General features: G+C 60.7%; 2 protein-coding genes across 3 annotated transcripts in view; one reads left to right on the top strand and one right to left on the bottom strand.

The window, feature by feature from the left end:
* Positions 1 to 2,314: 2,314 nt before the first annotated feature.
* On the top strand, positions 2,315 to 13,369 carry FSCN1 (fascin actin-bundling protein 1). Its single transcript, XM_059484708.1, has 5 exons — positions 2,315 to 3,178; positions 9,771 to 9,927; positions 10,385 to 10,506; positions 10,772 to 10,939; positions 11,075 to 13,369. The coding sequence occupies exons 1-5, from the start codon at positions 2,356 to 2,358 to the stop codon at positions 11,275 to 11,277; spliced, it is 1,473 nt and encodes a 490-aa protein (XP_059340691.1). The 5' UTR covers positions 2,315 to 2,355; the 3' UTR covers positions 11,278 to 13,369.
* A 1,193-nt stretch (positions 13,370 to 14,562) lies between these two features.
* Positions 14,563 to 18,665, bottom strand: part of RNF216 (ring finger protein 216) — a 75,671-nt gene continuing 71,568 nt past the window's right edge. For both annotated transcript variants that reach the window (XM_059484455.1, XM_059484454.1), the window contains one exon: positions 14,563 to 17,901. In XM_059484455.1, the coding sequence (XP_059340438.1) occupies positions 17,582 to 17,901 (320 nt within the window). In that variant the 3' untranslated portion in view covers positions 14,563 to 17,581. The remainder of the gene's footprint in view (positions 17,902 to 18,665) is intronic.

Here is an 18,665-nt window from a genome sequence, read left to right as displayed (position 1 = left end):
CCCCCAGGTCAGGGGCACTGGGCACCCTTTGGCACCACAGCCACATGTGGGGGGGTTGCAGACCGTGTTTAGGGCTGTGCCAGCCCCAGGAGCAGAGGGTGCAGGCAGGGTGGGACAGGCAGGGTGGGACAGGCAGGGTGGGACAGGCAGGGTGGGTGCTGCTCTGGAGGGACCCAATCTGCTGAGCCAGGCAGTGCCATCCATCCACACAGTGCCACCACCCACCAGTGTCACCCATCCGTGCCACAGTGCTGGGCGGTGGGGAGAAAACAGAGAAAACAGGGTGGGTTTTTCTTTCTCTGCATAATTGCCTTTTTTTTTTTTCTTTCTTTTTTTTTTTTTTTTTTGAGGAGGAGGAGGAGAAAAGCTGTTTCTTCCCTGGCCCCATCACCATCTGCCCGTGGTGGCCGGGGAAGGCAGAGCCCAGCAGCTGTGGGTCTGGGCAGCTGCTCAGCCTCACGGCCAGCTCTTAATGCAGGGGGCTGGGAGCCAGAGCAGCAAAAGGGATTTGCTGGGCAAACACGGATCTGCAGCTCGGGGGGAACCTGTTTCCAGCCCAGACAAGAGGCTCTGGGCCTGGCTCTGCTTGGCAATGGTCTGTCTGGGCTTGCAGGGCTGGGCAGCAGGGATGAGCACAGAGCAGGTCTGGCCAAGGCTTCCAGGAAAACAAAACAAACCCCATCCCATCCCATCCCATCCCATCCCATCCCATCCCATCCCATCCCATCCCAGCCCGGCAGGTTTGCCCTGGAGGGGTTGTGCCAGTGAGCCCCGGGCGAGGCTGGAGCAGTGGCTCCAACCAGTACAGCCAGTGCAGAACCAGTGCAGCCTGCAGGGCCCTGGCAGGTGGGGTGGGATGGATGCCATCCTGCCTGGGTTGGATGAGCCTGGGGCAATTCTTTGTGCCAGCCCTGAGCTGGCAATGTTGTGCCCTCTCACTCATGGCCACACTCAGCCCTTCACTTGTCCTTCTTCGTCTTGGACAGGCAGTTCAGCTCCCTGATGCAGCTGAAAAACACTCCATCTGTCCTTCCCACCTTCCCTCTTTCTCCAATTTTCTGGTTCTGCACATTCTCCAGCCAGCTCCCCCCTATAAGTGCAGGGCTGTGCCTCAGCCAGCTTCAAACCTCACACTTATTGGTTTGTGTCCCTGTTAGAGACACAAGAAATGTCCCCCAGGTGCAGTGGGCAGCACAGAAAACCCTCCCCAGGCTGGATTCTTCCCATCTCCAGGTCAGCCCTGCTGGAAGCGCCACCAGACCATGACATGCACAGCAACACTGCCCACCCACCCCCTGAAAAACGGCCTCTAAATGCTCCCCTGTGCAGGAGTGCCCCTGGTTTTATTCTGGATTTGCTGTGGCAGTTCAGCTCCCCAGGGCCAGGGTGCTCCAGCCTCGGTGGTGCCTGGCACAGGGTGCTGGGATGGCTCAGAGATGGCAGGAGGCCACAGCATCTGTCACCCTGCTCCCCATCCCAGCCTTGTGACACGGCCAGCAGCCCAGGAGGGACTGAGGGGAGCAGGGGGGTCTCAGTGGGATGGGGATGTGCAATCAGAAGGATTCGTGCAGCGCGGGACGGAGAATTGCAGTTTGAGTTGGTGTTGAGCAGTGCAAAGGGCGTTCTCATTATGGGGAGGGTCCTGCAATGCTTAGGGGGCCCTGCAATGTGTGGGACCCTGCAATGTGTGGGACCCTGCAGTTCAAGGAGGGGTCTCTTGTTTTACAGTGGGGGTCTTGCTATGTGTGTTTGGGAGCCCTTCAATTCAAGGGGCCCCTTCCTGGAGGGGCCTTTCCATGCTGAACTTGTGCTGGAGGAGGAGATCCTGCGATTCATGGATGCTCCTGAAATGCAGAGAAAGGTCTTGGGGTTTTCCAGTTAACGGGGAGGTTTTACACTTCAAGGGGGCTCCTGCCGTGCTTGGGGCAGTCCTGCCATGAGGTGCGGACTGGCATTGTGAGGGGCTCCGGGAATGCAGGGAGGGCTCCTGCCGTGCCCTGGCGGCTGTCCCCCAGCTCAGGGAGGCTCCTGAACCGCACGGAAGAAGCACTGGGGGTCCTGCAGCGTGGGAGGACCCCGCGATCCGCGGGGGCTTTGTCACTCGGGGCAGGGGGAGCGGGGGCGGTGTCCGGGGCTCCGGGGGCTCCTGGCGGGCTCGGGCCGTGCCGGGGGCTCCGGGCGGTGCGGGGGCGGGCGGGGGTCGCGGCGGGGCGGCCCCGGCGGCGGGCGGGGGGTGCGGGAGGCGGCGCCGAGCCCGCGCTATAAAGGCGGCGTTGGCGGGGCGGGCGCGGCGGCGGCTCTCGGTGTCGTTCGCTCGGTGTCGGTCGCTCGGTGTCGGTCGGCGGCGGGAGCAGGATGACGGCGAACGGGACGGCGGAGCCGGTGCAGATCCAGTTCGGGCTGATCAACTGCAGCAACCGGTACCTGACGGCGGAGGCGTTCGGCTTCAAGGTGAACGCCTCGGCCGCCAGCATGAAGAAGAAGCAGATCTGGACGCTGGAGCAGGACGGGGAGGACTCCAGCGCCGTGCTGCTCAAGAGCCACCTGGGCCGGTACCTGGCGGCCGACAAGGACGGGCGGGTGAGCTGCGACAGCGAGGAGCCGGGCCCCGACTGCCGGTTCCTGGTGCTGGCCCACGGCGACGGGCGGTGGTCGCTGCAGTCCGAGCCCCACCGCCGCTTCTTCGGCGGCACCGAGGACCGCCTGTCCTGCTTCGCCCCCGCCGTGTCCGCCGCCGAGAAATGGAGCGTGCACCTGGCCATGCACCCCCAGGCCAACCTGTACAGCCTGGCCCGCAAGCGCTACGCGCACCTGGGGCCCCGGCGCGACGAGCTGGCCGTGGACCGCGACGTGCCCTGGGGCGTGGACGCGCTCATCACCCTCCTGTTCGTGGATCAGCGCTACAGCCTGCAGAGCTGCGACCACCGCCTGCTCCGCAGCGACGGCCGCCTGGTGCCCGCCGCCGAGCCCGGCACCGCCTTCACGCTGGAGTTCCGCTGCGGAAAGGTGGCCTTCCGAGACGGGGAGGGCCGCTACCTGGCCCCCTCGGGGCCCAGCGGCACCCTCAAGGCGGGCAAGAGCGCCAAGGTGGGCAAAGACGAGCTCTTCGCCCTGGAGCAGAGCTGCCCGCAGGTCGTGCTGAGGGCCGGCAACGATAGGAATGTCTCCACCCGGCAAGGTACGAGGGGATGGGGGCTGCGGATGGGGGGAACGGGACACCTCGGCTGTGTCAGGGCTGTGGCCGCCTCGGGGAGCGCTCCTGCATCCCTCGGGAATGGGAGCAGCGAGCAGCCCCTGGATCCCTCCGGCATCGGCGTCCTTCGGGAATAGCCCGCCCCGAGCAGCCCCTTGCATCCCTCCGGCATCGCTTCCCCTGCATCCCCTCAGAATCGGCACCTCGGAGTGCTCCCCCCGCAGCACGGCCCCCCCGACCCCCCACATCCGCTGCCTTCCTCGGCTGCCACCCCACAGGCCGCCCCCCGCATCCCCCTGCCATCGCCTCCCTGGTGGCGCCTTCCCCCTGCTCAGACTCCTTCTCACTCCCCTCCCCTGCAGCCGCCATCTCCCCCTGCACCCCTCAGCATGGCTGCCCGCGGTCCCTCCCCCAAACCCCATCGCGATCCCCCCGCATCCCTCCCACATCCCTTCCCCTTCCCCCTCCCGCATCCCTCCGGCATCGCCTTCCCAGGGCCCGCATCCCTGCGGGAACCCCCATCCGTGCGGCTCCCCCATCCGTGCGGCTCCCCCATCCCCTCCGCACCCCCATCCCCTCCGCACCCCCATCCGTGCGGCTCCCCCATCCCCTCCGCACCCCCATCCCCTCCGCACCCCCATCCCTCTGCACCCCCATCCCCTCCGCACCCCCATCCCCGCAGCATCGCCCCCGCAGGGCCCGGGGGGGCAGGGGCCTGCATGGGGTGCAGGGATGGACGGGGAGGGGGCTGGCAGGGTGTGGATGGAGCCTTCCCTCGCCGCGAAGGAGGCAGGGCTGCATCCCTCGCCTTCCTTCCTTCGGAGCTCATTGTTCGCCCAACAAAGCCTCCGCCATCCCCCTCCCCGAGCACGGCTGTGCCCTGTGCCCAGCGGAGCAGGGAGGCTGCGGCTCCTCTGGGGGGCTCTGGTTGTCCCAAGGGGGGCTGGAGATCCCATGGGTGGGGGGCTGGGAAGCAGCGTTACATAAAGGGCTTTGCCAAAACTCCCGCATGCCGCATCCCCCCGCACGAAGGCCGCCGTCCCTCCGGAGCCCCCATCCTCTCGGAGGGGCCACGGTGCCACCCGCCCGCCTCGGGTGCCCGGTCACAACCGGAGCTGCCCGGGCCGCCCTTGAGTGCCCACCGGGCATCGCAGCCCCGAGCCTGGAAAATGGGGGATCCCTGCTCTGCTCTGCCCGGGGGTCCCGGTGTGTGCCCCTGGGTGCCCCGGTGTGTGCCCCTGGGTGCCCCGGTGTGTGCCCTGGGTGCCCCGGTGTGTGCCCTGGGTGCCCCGGGGCTCATCGGGCCGCGCCAGGTCAGGCCGGCGCACGCCGGGCGTGGGATGGGTGCGAGCATGCAGCAAAGCCTGGAGGAACAGCGGGGAATTTTTTTTGGTGTGTATATGTTGTATTTCAAGGTTGCTGCTTAACCCCGATCCGTGCCTGGGCGGCTCCGTGCGGGGAGCAAATCCCGCAAAGCAACCTATTAAAAATGAACAATAAATTCTGCCAGGATGGGCAGCGGGGGTTGTTTGGCCAGGCACGGGGATTTGGGGAAGGGCAGGAGAGGATGGCGGCGGCGGGAGGATGAGGATGAGGATGGCGGGAGGATGAGGATGGCGGCGGGAGGATGAGGATGGCGGCGGGAGGATGAGGATGGCGGGAGCTGCCGCAGCGCGGGGGGGAAGGGCTGCTGCAGCCCTTTGTCACCAGAGATGGGGAAAGCAGAGGTGGGGGGAGATGAGGGACGGAGCGGTGGCGGCGGAGACCCCATGGAGCGGCGGGAATGGTGGGAATGGTGGGAATGCTGCTGGCCGAGCCTCCGGCTTTGTCTGCCTCGGAAGGGATGGGGAGCGGGAAGGGGGGGAACAAATCTCCCCAGCAACAGAGGGCCCTGGGCTGTGCCCGGCCCCTTTCCAAGCAAAATACAGCGCGAAGGGCCGCGCTGGGGCTGCACATCCTCGCTCCAGTCCGCTTTGGCCGGAGCAGCCCTTTCCACCCGGTTTATCCTTCCCGGTGGCGGTGAAAGGCGGGGAGCCGCCGCTTTGTGGGGCTCACCCTCCTCCCATTGTGTCCCAAGGGATGCCGAGGAGGCGGCAGAAACAGCGGTCGGAGGAAGCGCTTTCCAGACAGCCTTTCCCTTTTCTGATAAGCGCCGTGCTGCTGGCAGAGGCTCCCAGGGCCACGGGGATGGGGGATGCGGGATGCGGGCTGGCAGTGACCGCAGCTCGGCACGGCCTGGCGGGAACAGGGAGCTTATTCCTGTGTGGAGCCAAGGAGGGAACGGGGATGGCGGTGGCTGCCCTCCTTGTGCCCCGTGGCAGGAGCAGGGATGGGTCCGTGGGGTTCCTCTGCGGTTCCCTTGGCCGGGATGCAGCTTTGGAACGGCGCTGTCCCACCCGTGCCAAGTCAGCTCCTGGCCTGGCGTCTCCTCCCTGTCCCGGGGTTGCCAGCATCCCCTGCATGACACGAACACCCCGGGCATTGCCAGCACGTCCTGTATCCCCGGACCACCCCACCAACACCCCGGGGCAGCAGGGGATGGGTGCCAGCCCTGCCTCTGCCCCGGGGCAGCTCTGGGGGTGTCCCTGGTCCCCCTCTCCTGCCTCCAGCCCCAGCAGGGTCCCGGGGCTCCCTGAGCGTTCCCATCTCCCGTTTGCACCCCAAAGCGAGCAGGGCGAGCGGCTCCTCCCGCTCAATGGCTCCTTTCTCGCCCGGCTGCGGCAACAAAGGCGCTTTGTGGGCGCGGGGTCCCGGGGGCAGAGCGGGCTCTGCTCCTTCCCTCGGTGGCCCTGCCCGGCCCAGGGGTGCCCCTGGCCCCCACACCCATGGGGGAGAGGGTGGGAGTGAGGAATTGCAGGAAATGGGATCTGGGGAGGAGCCCTCCCGGCATGGGCTGAGCCGGATTTTCTCCCTCCAGTTCATCTCCGTGCCACGGCAAGGCGGGAAGATGCGGCTCCAGGGCAGGGGGCACGCAGGCTTGGATGGGGATTTTCATCCGGAGATGATGCCAAGTGGCCTGTTGACACTTGGGGGATACCACAAAGCCACAGGAAATCCACGGGGAAGGAGGAGTGGGTTTTTCAGGAAATTCATGTTTCACCCCTGTCCGTGACCCCTCAGCAGAGCTGCACCCTCAGCAGAGGAGCTGCAGGGTGCTGGATTTAGACAAAAGCCTGTTGGATTTCTGCAGTGTGAGCCCGGCTGAAGGGCAGGGAGGGGCAGGAGCAGGCTCTGAGCACGGTGTGGGTGCAGCCCTGGGTGCAGGTGCCAGAGCCCGCAGGGAGCCCAGCCCCGACCTGTGCTGGGCACAGCATCCCAGCCCCATCCTGAAATGCTGAAACCCTGAAATCCTGCCCTGGGGGCTCTGCAGGGCGCTGAGCCCTGGTTGTGGAGCAATCCAGGCAACCTGGGCTCGGTGTTTTCTGCTAGGGTTTTGGGGTTTTTGAAAGGAGAGTTGGAGGATGGGAAAGGCTCCTCCCCATGGAGCTCATCCCCTGGCTCTCAGCAGCATCCCAGCATGGCCCACAGGAGATACTCTGTGTGAATTGAGTGCACAGGGAAACTTTTCTGCCTGCCCTGAATTGTCCCATGCTGGGTCTGCAGTTCCCCATGGTGTAGAGGTCGAGCTACATCAAGCTCGGTTCCTCCAGAGAGAGAATCCCGGGTCTGCAGGAAGGACAGGGAGGTTTGTGCCTGCCCTGGGATGGCCACGGGGCTCCTGCTCCATGCACAGCCCTGGCTCAGAGCAGCGGGGGCTCCACATCGGCCCTGCAAACCCCCCGGCCTGGAGGGCTTGGGGAGCCCTTTGCTGCTCTCTGAGCACCCCAGACCTGGGGACTCAGCATTGGGAAGCCCTGGGGTGAGAACATTCCTGAGCCTTCCCAACATTCCCCCCAAGATCCCTGCTCACACAGAGCCCGAGGCCGTCCCACACCGGGGATTTTGGGGTGTGCAGGCGTAGCTGCCCCCCTCCCACACAGCCCCCGTGTGCTCACCCCCCCTCCTGCCTCCAGCTGTAATTAGCAGCTTCCTCAAGGTCAGGAAGAGCCGCGCCAGCTCCAGACTGTGAATTTACCAGGAGCGTTAATTAATCCGTGATTGCAGAGGGAGCGGCCACAGCAGGGGGGGGGATGGCTGTGGGGACAGCCTGTCCTCCCCACGGGGACACGGGGACATCACCCCACGGTGCTGCAGCCTCACACACAGCCCGTGCCTCCTGCAGCCCCCCCAGCTCAGCTCCAGCCCTCTGAGCCTCCTCCTGCCCCAGCCCAGCGCATTCCTTTGTGCTGAGTCGCTGTAACCCAACCCCAGCTGCTGCTTTTGGGGAGGGGGCTGTGCGAGACCCTCCTGCTCCTCCTGCTGCTGCTGCTTCCAGGCAGTGGGGAAAGCCAGAGCTCCCAAAGCTCCGTGCACAGAGTGTGGAAAATGGGCAGGCAGGGGTTGGGGATGGAGGCTGGTGTGTGCCCTGTGCTCCATGCTGGGGGGCTCTGGGGACAGGGAGCAGCGTTTGGGGGCTCCTGGCGCTCCCTGTCCTGTCTGTGGCACTCAGCATCCCCTGGCCCTGCCCAGCCTGCTCCCTGCAGGTCAGTGAGTCCTTCCCAGAAAAGTCATGGAGGGGAAGCACCGCTGTCCCTGCTCCCCACAAACCACAGTTCTCACAGGCTGGGGGGCCCAGGGGTGCTGCCAGCCTTGAGGCACGGGCTGTGTCCCCCAGGGTCACCTCCCCGCAGCCCAGGCTCTCTGTGAGCCCCTGCAGAGCCCCTCTCTCTCCGTTTTACAGCTCTGGGTTGGGGCTGGAGCCGGGGATGCAAAATCAAAACCAAATGTTCCTTCCCAGAGCCGCCGGCTCAGCCCCCGGCAGTGCTGGGAGGAGGCGGCTCTGGGACGGCTCTGGGAGCTGAGGACGTGGCCATGGGGCTGGGCTGGTGGCCCTCAGCACCCCCTGCCTTGCCCAAACACCCTGGGGAGCAAAGCACACAAAGGGTGGTTGTGTGTCCATCAGGAGAACCCTGGAATCACAGAATGGCTGGGTTGGGATCATGGGCAGGGACACCCCCACTAAACTGGGCTGTTCCACACCCCACCCACCCTGAACACCGAGCACCTCCTGGGATGGGAGCTGCAAAAGGTGCTGGGGGGTGCCTGGTGAGAGGGGGGTGCTGTGAGCCGGTGGGAGCTGTGGGCCCGTTCGGGTGTGGGAGATAAAATTCTGGCCAACAAAGTGGAGCCTTCAAAGCCTGATCCCCTTGGGAACAAAGCCTGATCCCTCTGGGAACAAAGCCTGATCCTTTTGGGAAAGGTGGGTGATGGATATGCAAGGCAGAGGCTGCTCCTGGTGTTGGGATGGGAGATTGGAGACACAGAGACAGGGATAGGTGATGTGGAGCTGCAGGGAGCTGAGCCTTCAGCACAGCTGGGTGCAGCTGTGGGACCCCAGAGCAGTGGGGCCACCAAGACTGCCTGGAGCCCTTGCAGTGGCTGCACAGTACCAGAAATCCCAGCATCCCAGGGGCTGGGATGCATTGTGGCGGTGTGAGGGGCTGAACAGGAGACCCCAGCTCCCTCATCAGTCTTGTGCTCTTTCCCCAGCTCCATTTCCCTTCTCTGGACCTGCTCCAGCAACTCCAAGTCTACTTTAGTCACAGGACCAGAACTAGACAGAATGTGCACTCCAGCCCTGTGCCCCCCTTTGCAGCAGGGAGGGATGCAGGTGTGTTTGGCCCTGGAAAATTCATCCAGCTCCACTGAACTCCCGTTTCACTGAGCTCAGTAGTGGGGCTGAGCTCTGCACCCCAGCACAGAGCTCGGCCATTGGCTTTGGCCACAGCTTGTGGCTCTCATCCCCAAAGTGTTTTTAGGCTGAAATCCACCAAGCTGGAGAGCTCTGGAGCAGTTTTGGCCCTGCTAGCCCTGACTAAGCAGGTTTGCTGGGGCTCAGAGGATGCACATGTGGCTGGCAGTGGCCCAGGGCTGTGGCTGGTGGCCCCAGGAGCAGCTGCATCCTCATCTGCGTGGAAATGCTGCCTCTGGTCCCTTGGGCACAGGGAAGGGCCATCCTGGCTGCAGAGCTGGCTGGTGCTGATGATTCTGGGGAGTCAGGGAAAGGCTTGGCTGCCCTGGGGCTTTCCTGAGCCTCCTGTCCCTGCACACCTCAGTGCCCAGTGGGATGTGACAGCTGTGGATGAAAAACCTTGTCGTGGTCCTTAAACATGCCAGGAGCTGGGATTCATGGGTGCTGCAGTGGCCTCTGCTAATGGGCTGAGAAACCTGGCTGTCACCTTTGGGAAAAACTGCAGCCCTTTCCTTATAAAACATCCACACTGGACTTTGCTTCATTGTGATGGAGCTGCTGGGTCAGGAGGGGAAGCTCACGGCTGCCCACCAAATAACCAAATGAAAACCTGGATTTGAACCTCAAATGCCAGAGGGGAGGTCATGGGAGGGATTTGGGAGCCACCAAAGCTCACCCAGGGAGCAGGAGCCCCTCAGTTGGGTTTCCTGGGCTGCCCTCCCCCTGGACCTGCTGCAGGGGGGTTCTGGTCCCACCCCCAACTCCCTCTGTCTCTGGTGTCTGTAGGGATGGACCTTTCAGCCAACCAGGACGAGGAGGGTGACCAGGAGACCTACCAGCTGGAGATCAACAAGGACACCAAGAAATGCGCCTTCCGCACCTACACCGGGAAGTACTGGACCCTCACCTCCAACGGGGGCATCCAGTCCACAGCCTCCACCAAGTGAGTCCTCAGGGCCCTGCCTGGCCTTCAGAGCACCCTCTGCACCTCCCAGGGGAATTCAAGGGATTTTCCAGCTTGGGTGCTCCCAAACGCTTCCCAGCAGAGGCAGAGCATTTTGGGAAAGCCAGGGATGGGTCGGGGCTTGCCGCCCACGATGCTCTGGAGGTCCCTGGGGCCACATAATCCTTCCTGGCCGGCTGGGGCTGTCGAAATGTTTGCCCTGCAGTTCAACCCTGAGAGCCAGGCGGAAAGCCCAGAAGTGCCTTTGGCTGCCTGCCTGCCTCCTGCCCCCGGGGCGAGGGCTCCCAGCGGGATGGCCACCACAACACGGCTCATCCTGCACAAACAGATCGAAGCAGGCCCTCCTGGTCCAGCCTGGCCCTTCCCGAGCCAGCAGGGGGGCGGTGGCAGGGTCCCCCTCCATGCCACCCCCCTGAGTGTCCTCTCTGCCCCACAGGAACGCGAGCTGCTACTTCGACATCGAGTGGTGCGACAAGCGCATCACCCTGAAAGCTGCCAACGGCAAATACGTGACAGCAAAGAAGAACGGGCAGCTGGCAGCCTCCATGGAGACAGCGGGTAAGGGACCCTCGGGGACCCCACACCGGGGCAGCAGGGGGTGAAAAATGCCCCCCCAGAGCTGGGCTCTTCTTCCAGGTGATGCTCAGGCAATAAGTTCTCTTAGTGATATGCTGTGAGACGGGAACAGACGGTGTGGGTGAGAAATGGGTGAGGGCACAGCCCTTGCTCCTCCCCGCTGCCTGCCAGCTTTGGGGTGTGTCTCTGTGCCCCCCTGGCTGCTCTCACAGCCCCTCGGTGTCCCCTCGGTGTCCCCTCGGCGCAGGAGAGACGGAGCATTTCGTGATGAAGCTGATCAACAGGCCCATCATCGTGCTGCGCGGCGAGCACGGCTTCATCGGCTGCCGCAAGGTCACCGGCACGCTGGACTCCAACCGCTCCTCCTACGACGTCTTCCAGCTGGAGTTCAACGATGGTGCCTACAACATCAAGGGTGAGTGCCCAGGGTGCCCCAGGGCTGGGCCTGGTGGCCCTTGGGGTCCCCGTGGTGGCTCATCAAGGGTGAGTGCCCAGGGTAGTTGTGGCCTTTGGCGTGGCTCATGAGGCCACCGTGTCCCCTCTCCTGCAGATACCACTGGCAAGTACTGGATGGTGGGGAACGAGTCGTCCGTCACCAGCAGCAGCGACACCCCCGTGGACTTCTTTTTTGAGTTCTGCGACTATAACAAAGTGGCCATCAAGATCAACGGCAAATACCTGAAGGGCGACCACGCCGGGGTGCTCAAGGCATCGGCCGACACCATCGACGCCTCCACCCTCTGGGAGTATTAATGCACTTTAGGGTACCTCCCGTTGCCAACTTCTCTTTCCCTTCCTGTCCTCTTTTCCTTTGGGTTCTGTTTCTCCTCTCTGTAACAGGATTTTCAGACTGGCTTGCCCTTCCCTCCTGCCATAGAGTTGGTGCGTTATGTGGGAGGTGGGTCTCCCTGAATCCCTGTAAGAACTGGAAAAGTGGTGGGGCTGCCTGCCTATAGCTTTGTAGAGGAGTCTGTCTCTATCCCCCCTTCCCTGCCTCCCTCCAGGTTTGCTGGGCTTGGAAATGGCCGTATCCCCCTCCTGGCCCTGAGCATCACCTTAGGTAGTTGATTTTCCTCTCCTCAATTAAAAAAAGGGAATAAGATCACCTCTGTGCTCACTTCTGCCATATCAGCACTGGCACAGCCTCAGCCTGTGCTGCCAGTGTCCCCTGGAGCATCCATCCTGTCCTGCCCTGCTCCAGTCAAGGTGGAGAGATGGTGCTGGGCTCAGCTGGCTCAGCTGGCTGGTCCCAGCAGCTTCTCTCCCCTCCTGGATTGTGGGGCAGGTTCATCCCCAGCTGAGCTGTAAGAGGTGACCTTACATATCACAGCATCCCTGGGATGGGGCTGGCACGTGCCTGCACGTCCCTGTGGAAGGGCCAGCAAGCTGCCCCTCCCCAAACACCTGGAAATGATTCTTCAGGGCGATCCTGTCTGGAAAGCCTCAGCCTTTCATCTCATGGAGCCCCGTGCTCCCGTCCCTCCACCCCTCCTTGTGCTCCTGGCTCTGGAGGAGCATCCCAGACCCTGATGGTGGGTCCAGCCTGCCCTGAGGCTGGTCCTGCTGCTGTGCCTGGAGGGAGGGCGTGGGGGACACAGAGCCAGCCCGTGCCAGGGTGGGGGCTTCATCCAGCCCATCCCCAGTGGGCTTTGGTCCTGGGAGAAACCGGGCTGGCCAACATCATCTCCCCGGGGCAGTGGCTGGAAGCATAAACTGCAGATTTTGGTTTACAGAATAGAAAAGTTCCTTAGCAAACTTTGCACAGTGATATTTGCTCAGTACCTTCGATGTTGTTTTTTTCTCTCTCATAAAATACTGGAACAGTGAAGCGAATCACTGAACACCTAATGCTGAATTAGGAAGCGCCCGCTCCCGCGGGCACCCCGAGGGGGCAGCTCCTGGTCCCACCACCCCCAGGGCACCTGGGCTGGGCTCTCATGAATTGCAACCCTACTGGAAAAGGAAAAAAGAAAAAAAAAAGACCAAAACAGTATTTTTGTTAGTCTCTATTTATATATGCTCTCCATGGCACTGTGTGACCAGCTGTTGTCTGTACTAGGTCTGCATTAGAGTTTAACGCTGTCTGTAAGGGTGATGCTGCGTGTTCCTTAGGGTGGTGAAAGGCACTTTATCCTTTGGGGCCTTCCCAGGGCCGGTTTCTGCTCCCTACAAACACACCAAGGAGCCTTTTCCCGCGTGGGCCCCCTCTGCAGAGGGGGAGTGCTGGTCCCACCCCACACCAAGGGTGCTCTCGGCATCGCTGCCGTGCCAAACCAGGGCTGGTCCCTACTCCCAGGCAGGGGCTCGTCAGCCTTAAAGCCACGAGGAGGGATCCCCTCCACAGGAGCTTGGTGCTAAATTCAGCTGGGAGAGCGAGTGGCTGTGCCCACGCAGGGCACAGCTCCGGGCTGGGGTCCCTGGCGGGCGCAGGGGATCCTGGCTGGGACTCTACCTCGGCTCTGCGCTCACACCGGGGGCTGCCCGCGCCCCCCGGCCCCAGGGACGCGCTGCCCCGCCAAGGACCGAGTGTCTTGAAGCCCTGTGTGACCCTGTGACGTGACACACACCCTCGCTGGCCTTCACCCCTCCCTGTGTCACCTCCTCCCCACCCGTGTCATCCCTGCTCCGGCCTCCCCCGTGTGACATTAGGTCAAACATCTCTCCTGTCTCCTCTTATCGGGTGTTGTGACTCTCTGAAAACATCTCACTCTGAAAATTTAAGTTTTGGGTTTGTTTGTTTTTTATTATTATTATTTTTTTGTAAGTGCCATTTGTATAACTTAAAAAAAAATAGCTTCAAATGGAGAAAGATGAATTAAAAAATAAAACCTGCATTCGGATTCAACCTGGTGTGTGGTCTGTTGGGGCTGGCAAGAGCCTGAACGCGGAGATTTGGGGTGGTGGAGCCTTTGTCTGATGGGCTGAGCTGGTTCTAGAGAGTTCTAGAGATGGTGGGAAGGGAATGGTGATTAAGAGGCTCCAAAGAGGTGCAAAGTCAAAGCCAGAGCCTGAAGCCACTGAGCCCAGGGGCAGCCGGGGATGGGTGACCCATGGATGGGTCAGGATCAGGAGCAAAGCTGTGCCCCCTCTTGATTCAGGTGTTTCACCTCCTGGGATGGGGGTTTGGGTGTGTGGTTGGGTAGGGATCAGCAATCTGCCTCTGCTCAGGGATGTGAAAAAGGACAAGCTAAAGGACTAAAGAGGGAAGGGGAGCCCAGCCCAACTCACATCCTGGAGCCAAGATGTGCCCCCAGCCCTCCCAGGACAACTGAAAGCAGCCCTGAAACTCAACCAACACCTCCAGACCTGCACTGAGAGCAGCCAGAGCTTCCCTGCCCCTCACCACAGCCTGGCTGGGCACCCACGGGCTCCTGTCTGCCTTGGGAAATGTGAAACTGATTGGAAAAAGCAAACTTTGGGATAGGGGGGCTGTTCAGCACCCCCCAGGTACACACCCCAGGGGGATGGCATTGCCCAGAGGGACCTTCACCATCAGATTGGGGGGGTGAGCCCTGCAAGGGTCAAAGGAAGGAAGGAAGGAAGGAAGGAAGGATGTGCAGTCCTGACCATAAACAGGGAGAAACCAGGGCAGTGCAGGAAATGCTGAGCAGCTCTGATGGCCTCACTGTGACATCTGTGACACCAGGCTGTGACCCCCAGCCAGGGCAGCAGCTCTGCCAGGGGGTGCCCACCCAGGGCAGGGCTCTGGAGCTGCAGGAGGACTCTCCCCCTTCCCCTCTCCCCAGCTGCCAGCACACATTTCCTTTTTTTCCCCTCCAGGCTGGATTCTGCATTTACCATCATTCACCAGACTCCAGCAAGAGGGGAAATCCCCTCAGCCTTCCCCCCATCCTGGTTTCCATTTAAAGGAGTGACTGGAAACCATTTTCTATCCCATCCAGTTTTTCCTTGGGAGCACAGGGAGCACGTTCAGCTGTTCCAGGAGGATCAGTTGGGGTTTTGCTTTAGACCTGGGCAGTTTCCACAGCACAGGCAGGATGGGAGAACAAGGTCATGGCTGTAAGGAAAGCACAGAGGTGAAAAGCCAGAGTGCACAAATTTATTTACAAAAATTCAAATTACAATATAATACAGGAACTTTTTACACACAGAATATTAGAACTGTTTACTACCAGAATGTAAAGAAAAATATTTTTTGGTTTTTTTCTCCTTTTTTTTTTTTAATAAACCACCTATTTATTTTCAGCTATTGTTATGCAAAGTTGCAGAACATGCACATCTTTACAGGTCTTTTTTTTCTTTTAATACAACGTTTTGCTAAGTGCAAATACTAAGTTTCTCTCTCCACCTTTAAGGCAAGTAAATGGGACACTGCAATTAGCTGTAAGAAGTACCTGTTATGGGATCAGCCTGGGCACAGCAACCTCCTCATTGCCTTCAAAACCTTTAAACAATTCCAAAGACTGGGACAAGAGGGAAAGTGGGATGCAGGAGTTAGAAACCAGCTCAAGGCTGGATTGGGTGGCTCATTAAGTTTTGGGCTTTTTATATATATTTTTTTTTTAATAAATCAACACAGATTCAGAAACAACTTGAGATCTCCTGGGTTAGAGGGGAGAAGCAGCCGCGTGCTTGGGCTGCAAGGTTTTGGGTGTTTCTCTGGGGAGAGGGGCAGTGCTGGGTGTGGTGGGCATGGTGTACCTGCACACCACAGCCCAGGCACTGATTGATCCCCTCTTGGACACAAATAACAACCCCTTGGCTCTGGCAGGGAACCCTCCCTTCCCTTCCCTCTGTATCCTCCAGGCTCCTCCAGGACCATGGCAGCAGTGACCCTGATGGATCACAGCCACCAACCTCCCCGTGCCACCTCTGTGCCACCTCTGCAGCCCCTCTGCTCCACACCCACCCTTCCCTCTGCCAAGGCTCAGCTCTCCATACCCACACATCCCTGCAACTCCATTTTTTGCTGGATGACCACCCTATGTCCTTCTTAGTTTGGGCCACTGCCTGATCCCTCCTGCACCCACCAGGAAGGGAAAATGCCTTGGAGAGCCTGGAGGGCTCATCCAAACCAGCCCCTGAGCCCACAAACCTCAGCTAATGAGCAAACAGGATTCCCTTTGCACGAGGGAAGGCACCACTCTGCCCTGGGTGTGTTTTCCAGCAGCTGCTGTGACAAAGCTCTCCCTCTCCAAGCCCTACAGGATTCCTGCTCCTGTCTGCTGCAGGAATCAGTGGTGCAAGGCAGGATTTAAACCTGGTCAGAGTCAGAGCCCAGCTGAGCAGCAAGTGACAGAGCTCCTGCAGCCCCCACACCCCTGCCAGGAATAAACCAATTCAAAATAGAAAATTCCAGCAGCAAGGGAAGAACAGTTGGTTATTAATGCTGGAGAGGCCACGGCACAGAGGAGCCAGAGAGCTCCACAGGGAATGTCTGACCCACAGGCAATGGGAAAAGCACTCAGCTCCAAAAGGCAGGGAAATCCTCCAGCCTGGGAGAGCAGTCCCCAAATGCTGTGCCAGGCCCTGTCAGGAGCATCCCACTGACACCCTGTGCCCCCTGCACACCCCAGGGCTCCCTGTGCTGCACTGGGGCTTTGGCAGAAGCTGCGAGGTGGAGACAGGGAATTTCACCTGAAAAACACAAAGAAACCCACAAAACACCTGGATGCTGCAATACAGGGGGGAATGACAGGAGGGGAGATGCACCCAGAGAGCTCCCAGAAGGACAGAACAGGATGAAGGCCAGAACAAAACATGTGGAGAACAACAGCACAAATGGGCTGCTAGAAGCCAGCCCAACATTCCTGGGAAGAGGGTTTTTTTCCACTCCAACCATTTTCTTTTCTAGATGGGGCCTGTACCAGGCAGCACAGCCAAAGGATGTGGAGAAAGGGCTTCGTGCCACCCTCCTCCCACAGCCCAGCACTGCACCCCCACCTCTCACAAGGAAGTTTTGCTTTTCCCTCACTTTCCAAGCCCAGCAATACTCAGGTTTAACTTTTAACACACTTTTCCAAAGCCAATTAAGCTGACACACACATTTCCAGGAGTTATTTGGTGCTGTGGAAGCAGCCAGCTTCCTGCAGCATGAGGCCCCAGCTGCCCATTGGGTGTGAGGGTTTGGGTACAGGGGCTCCCAGCTCGTGGCAGCTCCAGGGAACATTCCCAATTTTCCTTCCACAGGACACATCACTGCCTGCACGTCTGTCTGGGTGTCTCCCAGGCAGTTTTTGCAGTAAGGGCACAGCTTTGGCTCCAGGTGGTTCCACAGCTGCCTGAGCACTGCTGCCAGAATCTGGGGGAGGTTTGGGATGCCAGATGAGAACAGCAAAGCAAAGGCCACGTTTGAGGGGCACACACCTTTAGGGGGGAAAACTGAGCCCTTCAAAGGGGGCAAGTTCAATCCAGCCAAAGATTTGGGTGCCCAAATCTCCTGCCACTTCCTAACACCCCCAAACAGAACATGGCTGTGGGCTTCCTACCAAGCCCTGAGCAGTGGGACAGCTGCTGCAGCCCCTGGCTCTGCTTGGAGAGTGAGGCACACTAAAAATGCTACATGGACTTGCTTTTGAACAATTTATTTCTGCTGGGAGGTGCCAACAGGATACAGGGATGCTGGAGAACACAGGAACCCCAGCCCTGAGCCTCAGCACAGGCAGCAGGCTGGGGCAGCTGCCTCCTGTTACCTCACTCCTGAAGGTTTTATGCTCACTCAGATGCCAAGTGTCTCCTCCCTTCCTCCAAGGCTCACTTTGCTGCTCTGGCCAGCAGGAAGGCAGGATTTCTGGGAATTCCCCAAGGAACAGCTGTATCCCTGTGTCCTACAAAGCCTCTCTTTTCCTCCCAACAGCTGCCTGAACAGGCTTTGTCAAAACAAAACATCTGGGGGGGAACTCCACCCCTGGGAAATGTAGCACCAAACCCTGTTGCAGCACAGGTTGAAATGTTGGATTGCAGAGATTTGGAGAAGCCCTAGAGAGGGGGCAGCACAGGGACACTGAGTCCCCTGGCTGCTGGCTAGACCCCAGAGGGGCTGGAGTGGGGAGGGGGTGACATGAAGGGGTGGCTTTGCCCTGTGCTGTGGGGCAGGTCAGAAGCGGTGCCGGGGCTGAGGCCCAAAGTGCATAGGCAGGTTGTGCTCCAGCTGCACGTTGATCTGGGGGAAATCAAAGTTCACCCTCATGTTGGGCAGGGGGGGCACGTAGGGGGCAGGGATGGGGCCGATGTTGAGGGGGATGTTGTTGTACAGGGGCCGCACGGGGGGCAGGGGGAACGGGGGGTGCACGAAGGGGTACGGGGGCATCCGGGGCTGGTGGAAGTTCTGGGGCACCGGCCTGGGGATGGCCTCCATCCTCTGGATCTTCTCCACGGGCTTCTCCACGGGAGGGCCGATGCGCTTGAAGCTGTTCTCTGCACAGGGGGAGAGCAAAGAGCAGTGACCCCACAGACACAGAGCGGCCCAACGCCCCACAGAGCGGCTCATTGTCCCACTCATGAGCTCATTGCCCTACAGAGCGGCCTGGCGCCCCATCCATGAGCTCAGCACCCCACAGAGCAGCTCCTCACCCCACAGAGCGGCCCGGTGCCCCACCCATGAGCTTGTCACCTCACAGAACGGCTCCTCACCCCACCCATGAGCTCAGCACCCCACAGAGCGGCTCAGCGCTCCACAGAGCAGCCCATCCATGAGCTCAGCGCCCCACAGAGCACTCAGCACCCCACAGAGCGGCCCGGTGCCCCACCCATGATCTTGTCACCTCACAGAGCGGCTCCTCACCCCACCCATGAGCTCAGCGCCCCACAGAGCGGCCCGGCGCCCCACCACCACCATCAGTCCCATTCCAAGCACAGCGCACAGCATCACTGCCTGATGAGCCCCATGAGCTCTCCAGCCTGGCTGCTTTCACCACCACCACCCCACAAAAAGGAGCATTTCCTGCTGTGGGACGTGGGGCAGCCCCTGTGCCCCCCAACACCACAGCTTAGAGGTTTTGATGCTCCTCAGCTACTTTGCCAAGCAGAGACAGCCACAACGCTGGTGCCACATGAGAGCTGGACACAAATCTTGTGCTTGCTCACAATCCCAGCAAAAATTTGTGCAACAGCACTTTAAAAACAGAGCAGCTCCCAGGAGAACAGAGCCCAGTGCAGGTCCAGAGATCCATCAGCAGCTG

Source organism: Ammospiza nelsoni, chromosome 17 (assembly GCF_027579445.1).
Source record: "Ammospiza nelsoni isolate bAmmNel1 chromosome 17, bAmmNel1.pri, whole genome shotgun sequence".
Taxonomy (NCBI): Eukaryota; Metazoa; Chordata; class Aves; order Passeriformes; family Passerellidae; genus Ammospiza; species Ammospiza nelsoni.
Note: the sequence above shows the minus strand (reverse complement) of the source record. Positions and strands in the feature narration are given on the sequence as shown.

Bases quoted from the DNA above. Each gene is read 5' to 3' on its own strand.
- FSCN1 (XM_059484708.1), top strand. From the start codon at position 2,356: ATGACGGCGAACGGGACGGCGGAGCCGGTGCAGATCCAGTTCGGGCTG. The intron at 3,179-9,770 runs GTACGAGGGGAT...TGGTGTCTGTAG, and splicing joins GAATGTCTCCACCCGGCAAG to GGATGGACCTTTCAGCCAAC. The intron at 10,507-10,771 runs GTAAGGGACCCT...CCCTCGGCGCAG, and splicing joins AGCCTCCATGGAGACAGCGG to GAGAGACGGAGCATTTCGTG.